The sequence below is a fragment of the Coptis chinensis genome, chromosome 5 (genome assembly GCF_015680905.1).
Source record: "Coptis chinensis isolate HL-2020 chromosome 5, ASM1568090v1, whole genome shotgun sequence".
NCBI lineage: Eukaryota > Viridiplantae > Streptophyta > Magnoliopsida > Ranunculales > Ranunculaceae > Coptis > Coptis chinensis.
This window is the reverse complement of record NC_141460.1, coordinates 46,168,705-46,177,196: the sequence shown is the minus strand read 5'-3', so window position 1 is coordinate 46,177,196 and position 8,492 is coordinate 46,168,705. Positions and strand designations below refer to the sequence as shown.

The 8,492-nt window shown below is 40.3% G+C and overlaps 1 protein-coding gene across 1 annotated transcript; it reads left to right on the top strand.

Moving 5' to 3' along the window:
- The first annotated feature begins 7,751 nt into the window (after positions 1-7,751).
- Positions 7,752-8,189, top strand: LOC147497675 (cation/H(+) antiporter 15-like). The gene has a single exon (XM_086562968.1). The coding sequence runs from the start codon at positions 7,752-7,754 to the stop codon at positions 8,187-8,189; it is 438 nt and encodes a 145-aa protein (XP_086419094.1).
- The last annotated feature ends 303 nt before the right edge of the window (positions 8,190-8,492 follow it).

Here is an 8,492-nt window from a genome sequence, read left to right as displayed (position 1 = left end):
CACTTTTTCCCAGATGTTCCATGAGGTCCCTTTTTCTCTTTTTGGCTCTACAACACGCTATTTGATGTATTAGTTCCAGAATAGGGCTGTATCCTGAAAAAGCGAAAAGAACATGAGTTTTCTACAATCAATCAATCAATCAGGTGTTTTGCATCCTTTATAACGCAACCTCACACGTAGGTGCATTCAATCAAGTGTTTTGCATTCTTTCTAACACAATCTCGCTTGTAGGTATGTTCATTCAATCAATCAAGTGTTTCACAATCATTATAATGCAAGCTCACACGTAACTGTATTCGATCAAGTGTTTTGCAAGCTCACATGTAACTGTATTCAATCAAGTGTTTCACAATATAAGATTTTTTTTTTTTTTTTTTTTAGCAGGAGAGGTCCCTTACCCCTATATTATTAATAATAAAATAAAAGTGGAATCTAGTTCCAGGTACATTCTCTCATATATTCCTTCCCTGCAGCATCCTCAAAGATAATTTTTTTTACATCCTCTGCAAAGGAGCTAGGAATCAACTCAATACAACTAACTGTAGGTATATTAGTAGCTACTGCATCTGCTAGTCTATTGGACTCTCTGAACACATGTACTATAGCAAAATACTCAAAATAAGCTTCCAATTTTTTGATATTTGCCATCAAAACATGCGCTTCCCATGGGTAGGTCTTTTTTTGAATAAAGCCCACCACACTTCGCGAGTCTATTTGGGCCTTTATTATTCGGAAATTATGGGCCTTGGCAAGTCTGAGCCCTTGTTCTAATCCTTGCAACTCGATTAGATCAATACTGCTATAGTGAGACTTCCCATTTGTAGCAGCTAACACTAATCCATCCTCATCTCTAATGGCAGCAACCCATCCCCCCTCATTATTTTGCATCGTGCCATCTGTGTTCAAGTTTTGAATACCTTCTGGCGCGTGCTCCCATTTGCATTTTATGATCCATTTCCTCTTTTCTTCCACGCCCATATTCCACAATCCCATAAACCTTTGCAACTCAAGTCCTCTATCCATCTTCAGCTGCATCGAAATCAGTTTGGTTCTAACATCTTTGGTAATCAGCCGGACCACAGTAGCTGCGATCAAGTATTTGTTGTTGAAGATTCGGCTATTTCTCTCCTTCCAGAGCCAGTAATAATAACCAGTGAACATAAGTCTCAGAGCATCTTGGTATGCTCCCTTGCCTTGGCTCTCTGTGACAACCCAGTTTTCTTCCTCTTGCCATGTTGCTGCTCTTGGTCGTGCATACCCACCTTGGTTCATCAGCTCTGCCCAAACATACTGACCATAAAAGCACTCATAGAAGAGATGAATTTCGGTTTCAGATTCTCTCCAACACAACACGCACAAGTCATCTCGCACAACTTTCCTCTCCTACATTTTCGTCAGAGTCTTCATCCCTTCCTTCAACGCCATCCACGCGATAAAAGAGTGTCACGGAATACGGTTAGTAAACCAAATGATGTTATGCCAATGTACTGGGATTTTGGTGTTGCGTACACTCTCACATGTTTCTCTCTGAGTGTAGTCCCCAGTATGAGACGGTGCCCAAACCAATTTGTCTCTCTCTCCTGAAATTTGTACCTCCCCCAACCTGTTTGAGATAATGCCCGAGAGATGAATACCAATGTAATTCGGTACCCTCCATTGGCCATTTTCGATCAGTGAAGCTACTGTGGACTCCATGTGGCAATCCAAACTATACCTCAGTGCTTGTGGGAAGTATTCTGTCAGAATTCTAGCTAGGTGCCAGGGGTCCTGCCAGAACTTAGTTTTAGCTCCATTGCCTATCAGGTGCAATGCAAAGAACCCCGCATCTTTTAGCAGCTTCAGAATGTTCCACCAGCTCCAAGAACAGTCCTGGGGTATCCTGATTTGCCAGAAATTCATTCCCCTAATAGGATGCTTCTGCACCCATCGAACCCACAAGTTATCTTTGCTGCTCACAATATTCCAAATGTGCTTCATGTTGGCAGCTTGGTATGCTTTGGCCAGATCACGTATCGCCAAACCACCTTCATCATATGGAAAGCATATCTCCTCCCACCCAATCAAGGCATGTGACAATGAGCAGTTAGTACCATTCCAGTGGAAGTTCCAGTAAATTCTGTTTAGCTCCTCAATTGTTTTCTGCGGAATGATAAATGACGAGAACCAGTACACGCTCAAACTATTCAATACTGACTTAATGAGTTGAACTCTCCTGGCATAAGAAAGAAAGCATCCTTTCCAGCTTTGTACCCTATCTGTCAGCCTGCTAATCAAAGGAGCACAGTATCTAGAAGATAGTCTTGTTGTAATGAGTGGTAGTCCTAGATATTTGACTGGCAGAGTGCCTTCTTGGAACTGCAGTCTTGCTTGTATACGTAATAATAACACTAGATTCCATTCCAGCACAGAAAAACTGGCTTTTGTTTATGTTTACCTCCAACCCTGTACAATTCTTGAATATTAATAAATTCTCTTTCAAGCATATTGCAGTACCAATATCTCCATACATAAATGCAATTAGATCATCCACAAATGCTAATGAGTTATGACTGGGTCATTGCATTTATAATGAAGTTTGAAGCTCCCATTTCTCATAGAATGCATCATTATCTCCGAGAATAAATCCATGACAAGCACAAACAGGTATGGCGACATTGGGTCGCCTTGCCTAATCCCTCTTCTCCCATTAAAATATCCATATGGGGCCCCATTGATCATGATAGAGTAAGCAGGAGTCTACACACATGCTTTCACCCACTGAATGAACCTTCCCGGTACTCCTATTCTTTGCAGCGCAAAAACTACCGCCTCCCATCTCACTGAGTCATAGGCCTTTTTCAAATCTATCTTCACCGCACATCTAGCCTGGGGGTTATCTCTGTGGTAGTTATGCAGCAGTTCATGTGACAGTAATATATTGTCTTGGATACTTCTCCCCGGAATAAATGCCGACTGATTAGGGGCTACCATCATTGCTATAAAATTCTTCATCCTAGCAGTTAAAACTTTAGTAATGCATTTATACATGAAACTACAACATGATATAGGTCTATAGTCCCCCAAAGACGTGGGATTAGTTATCTTTGGGACTAAAGTAATACAAGTAGCATTGACTTCACGAAGCATCATACCTGACCTGAAAAGTTTTGTACTGCTTTTGTAAAATCATCTCCAATTATTCGCCATGTGCTCTTGAAGAACAATGATGAGAACCCATCCTTTCCTGGAGCCTTCTCACTCTCTATTTTAGATAATGCTTCAATTATCTCATCCCTAGTCACCTCCACCTCTAACGCCTCTTTCTGTTCATGACTGAGTTGCATTTTCGGTGGTAACCCATCCAACACTGACAGATCAACCTCCTCCATCTGGTGTGGACTATAGAGTTCTTTGTAAAACTCTACACATTTCTCTCCGATCACATTCACATCCTCTATCATTGACCCATCTTAGTTAATTAGACATGTTATCTTATTAACACTCTTTCTCGCCTGTACCAACTTGAAGAAGTATGTAGTGTTGCTATCCCCTAACAAGATAGATTGATCTCTCGATTTCTGCCTATAACACTCCTCCTCTGCCTTCGCTGCTTGGACATGGCTAGTTATGGCACTTCTCTCCTTCCTTATCAGTTCACTGTTAAGAGGTGTTCTCTATAGTTCTGTTTGTACCCACTCAACCTCTTTCTTTGTTTCTTCAACTCTCTCTGTCACATCCTCTATTTTATTCTTATTCCACTCAATTAGTGCTGCCTTCATGAGGTTTAGCCATTTCATGAATCTGAACATCGGATTTCCAACCACCTGATTTGCCCATGCCCTTTGAACTATTTCCATGAACTCATCTTCCTTCGTCCAAAAATTAAAGAACTTGAATGCCCGTTTCTTGAAGTTTTTCTTGATGATGGAGTAGACTATCATTGAGCTGTGATCAGACGTAGCCCCTGGGTTCATAAACTCTGTCTCCATGTCATTACACTCACCAATCCAATCTGAGTTACACAGTACTCTATCCAGCTTGCAGCTAATCTGATTCTTTTGCCGATTCCAAGTAAATAGGTTCCATTTAAACCTCATGTCCACTAAAGTAGCTGACGTTACACAATTCAGAAACTCCATAAAGTTTGGCGGTCTACTCCCTCCAACTTTTTCGAGCGGGCATAAAACTGAATTAAAATCCCCCAGCACTACCCATGGTTTATGGATAGTGATGGATTGATCCACTATGCTCCTCCACAACTCTCTTCTCGCCACCATATCAGTACTAGCATATACAAAAGTTACAATAAAATTTTTATTTGTAAACGTATTCACCTCCAAAGTGATACTCTATTCTTCCCTTTTCATAACAGTCGCAGTACACACTCTCGGATTCCAACACACCCAAATCCTCCCTAGTTCATTATGTACATAATTGTGTTCCATATTCCACCCTTGACAAGAATTCCTCATGACATAGTCCTTTTTCTTCTCCTTTACCCTTGTTTCAATCAGCCCCATCATGCCAATTTCATGTTTCCGGATCAGTTCTCGAACCTCCACTTGTTTGAACTTCTTGTTGAATCCTCGCATGTTCCAACACCCTAAGTGTATCATCATTGAGAGGAGTTTAGCGTGATTAGGGAAATAAACCTATACCCCTCTTTTGATGTTCCTGGTTTCATACCCATATCTGTGGTAGCATCATCTATTCCTCAATCCACATTATGATCAGTAGTCTTTGGTTCTTTTGTCATATTTCCTTCCTTGATCCTCTTTCCAGTTCCTTTCTTCACACTCTTCTCATTTCCTATCATCGTCACCATTTTGTCAGACTCATTGTCTGACTCTGTTCCTTTGGTGTCAGAAGATTCAGTGCTCCCATTACGATCTTTGCTTCTGTGTTTCCTATTTGGAACTTGCCATCTCTCTTCCTCATCCAAATTGTGCACCTCTTGCACTTCCAGTTCTTTCCCCTCAGTTTGTGTTACTAAGTTCCCTTTATCTACTGCCTCTACTTTCTCTTTTTTAATCCACACTTCTGTTTTGACTTGAGGTTTCCCTTTTCTATTTTCTGCCTTCACACACGTGCTCAGAGTATGCCCAAACAACTTGCAGTGAGTGCAACAAGGAGGCTTCCAATTATGCTCGAATTCAATCTTTATTTCTCTCCTCATATCTATCACTACAGGCAATTCTTTCGGGTAAGCACAATCTGCCTTTATCTCAATGTAAACCCTCACAAAACTTGTTCGCTTTCAATCTTCAGTCAGCTTGTCAGTGAACAATGGATTTCCAATAGCACTACCCACCTGGCTGAATCCCTCTTCATCCCATAATTCCATTGGGTATTTTTTCATCACTACCCATATGGGCATAGTTTTCAGTGCCGCATCATCATCCTCCATGAATAGCTTCCATGGCCTGATAATCACAAGCTTGCTAGCAATGTGGAAAGACCCAATGTCCAAAACCTTCAGTCTATCATCTTCACTTTCAAATTTAAAAGTGAACATGGTTTCCCCATAAGGCAGCATGGTGAATCCATTCTTTAACCTCCATGTTCTACCTACTATCTCCCTCACATAGGAGAAGTTTGGTCTCTTCCCTACAAAGCTACCCACCACTAGCATCTCAAACTTTTTGTGTAAGTGCTCGAAGCTTTTTGATTCCACATGTAGTATTGGTTTACCATTCACTACTGTTGGTGGTACGAAGTTCAGGCTCTTCTTCCCCACATTCACTCTTCCTAACACATCAGCCCATGAAGGTTTTGTTGCTGAGATTTCCTTAACTGGGATATTTACTTCATTCTTCTCATTCTGTTCAGCACCAGTTGCTTTCCTTGTCGAATCAGCTTGACCTTGTGTTTCCAATGGTTGTGTCGTTTGTATCACAACTTGTGGCGGCTGCTCCTCTACCCTGAGATCCTTTTTCAATCCCTCTTGTGGTTTATTATTTCTGCGAACTGCATTTGTCCGTCTTTATCATTCTCAAAGACTCTGTTTTCGTTTCTTTTTCAGATCCTATGTTTTCGGTATTAGATTCTGAGCTTGTACCTTGAATCCTCGCTTTCTCGCTTCCTTGCGATAGTACTCAACATCTTGTTGTAGTTTCTGAAGCGTATCCTCGCTGCCTACAGTGTTACTTGCCTCTACCAAGTCTTTGGCTTTCTTTCCATTCACATTATCTTTTTATGCCTCCATAGCTTGGGCTTTGAATGAAGCCCTTGCTTCTAGTTTCTGTAGTTCTAGCGCTGCTTCAACTCTGGATTCAAACTGGATACGTTCGTTTGCATCTTCTCCAGGCAAGGGTCCATCTACATCCAGCCGTCTCCTGAGTCTCTCTAAAGAACCTACTCCATATTTCTTTATTAAGGCAGTCCTGAGCCCTTCTATATCTCCCTCCTCATCAGATGACTCAAGATTTGGTTCAGAATCATCATTGTTGTCTCCTACCCTAGTTGGTGTGCTAGGGTTCGTAGCTGTTTCAAACCTAAAATCTTGTGTTTTTTGAATGTTTTCATAATTTTGTGGTAAAAAGAAGAAAATACCCCCAAAGTTAAAAATCACCCTTAGAGGCCACCATTAATGCATCTTTGAGAGTGATATGAGATCTCTAAGAATTTTATTTAATTAAGCTTGAATGTTGGTGGTTGCATCCACTGTAGCAACACCAAAAGAGATGTATAGTGTACATTTCCTTTCATTAACACAATTTTGGACCTTATTACGGGAAATAAATTTTTGAAAAAAAATAGTGTTGAATGTATTTTTTTTTTTTTTTTTTAATAATAATTATTTTAATGTTTCTTATCTAACAGGCGGGCATCGTAGTAGGTCCTAGCATTTTGGGTCCTATCACTGGAAACAAACAATTACGAATAATTTTCGTCGAGCCAAGTTTCGCTACATTAGATCTATATTCAGCTTTGGGAATAATTTTCCAAATCTTCTTGATTGGAGTGAAGATGAACCCCAGGATGATATCAAGGACATGAAGAAAAGCAATAATAACTTGCATTTTGGTAATTTTACTTCCAGCGATACTCTCTACAGCATGTGCTACTCTTTTCTCATCAATATTCAGTCAGCACGTAAACAAAACGTTATACTATCATCTTATAATGGTTGGAGTTGTAGAATCCATTCCGGCTTTCCCTTCCATTGCTAGTTGTCTTTCTGAGCTTAATATTTTTAACACAGAGTTCAGCCAGTTAGCCTTAAGTTCTTCATTGATCAATGGTATATTGTATATATCAGTAATGACAATTTTTCTGACCCATCAACAAAATCCAAGCATCCTAAATATAGCTATATATGGGTGTCTCACTATAGCCATAGTAGTTGTGGTAGTTATGTTTGCACTGCGGCCAGCGATAAATTGGATGATTAATCGGATTGTTGGCCACGAAACTCCCCAAATCATTTCTCACAGATCGTATGAAAGATCTTCTTCTTCTCCTAATACAGCATCCCAAAGAATTGTCACTGTGTTCAGGTCTTATGAAGAAAAAAACAAAGGGAGAGTTTCAGTTGCGCCCTACACTGTGGTAACATCATACACATCTATACACAATGACGCGTGTAAGCTTGCGATCGAAAAAATGATTTCTCTCATAATTCTCCCCTTCCACAAACATTTGGATACCGGCCCACGCGATGGGATAAGGACAATGAACAAGAATGTCCTTGAAAATGCACCTTGCTCTGTTGGCATCATTATTGACCGGGGGGGTGCTTGGTGGTGTTTTAGATAACTTGTCATCTTATCATGTGGCAGTGGTTTTCTTGGGCAGCGGACGATCGTGAGGCACTAACATATACAGAAAGAATGTCCGAACACCCAAACATTAAGGTCACTGTAATTCGATTGCTGAAGAAGAGTTGTGAATATAACTTGAAGAAAATGTCAGCTGAGAACATATTTGACGAGGAAACATTAATGGATTTTAAGTTGAGAACTACATACAACAAAAGAGTCACGTATATACAAGAGGAGGTAAACAACGGGGTAGGTGTAGTCAGTGTGATTCGTGAAATGGGAGATAAACACGAATTGATTATACTAGGCAGACGCCACGATGAAAATTCACCGCTTATCATTGAGCTTACATATTTCGACAAATGCTCAGAATTAGGTACAATTGGTGACATATTCGAGACATCAAATTATGGTGGCAAGGCAACACTCTTGCTAATGCAACAGTAATCAAAATAAAACTAGCGTGCTCAAATTTAGCTTTTAACTTAGTCAATACAGATCTTTCGCCTAATTTGGATGTTGTAAAATCTAATCTTGTGGATATCCACTTGTTGTCTTTCAAAGTGTTTTAATTTTTTAAGCTTATAAACATTGGGTAACCGCCACGGCTGTAGAAGCCCAACCCCGTGGGCATGTGCTGTGTAAAGCCTAAAGCCCTTTGGAAATGAACCAGTTGGTCCAATAGTATTTATATTTATTTCTGTTGTAGGCACAGCAGCAGCATAAGTAAGGTTGACCGTCCGTCCTCGC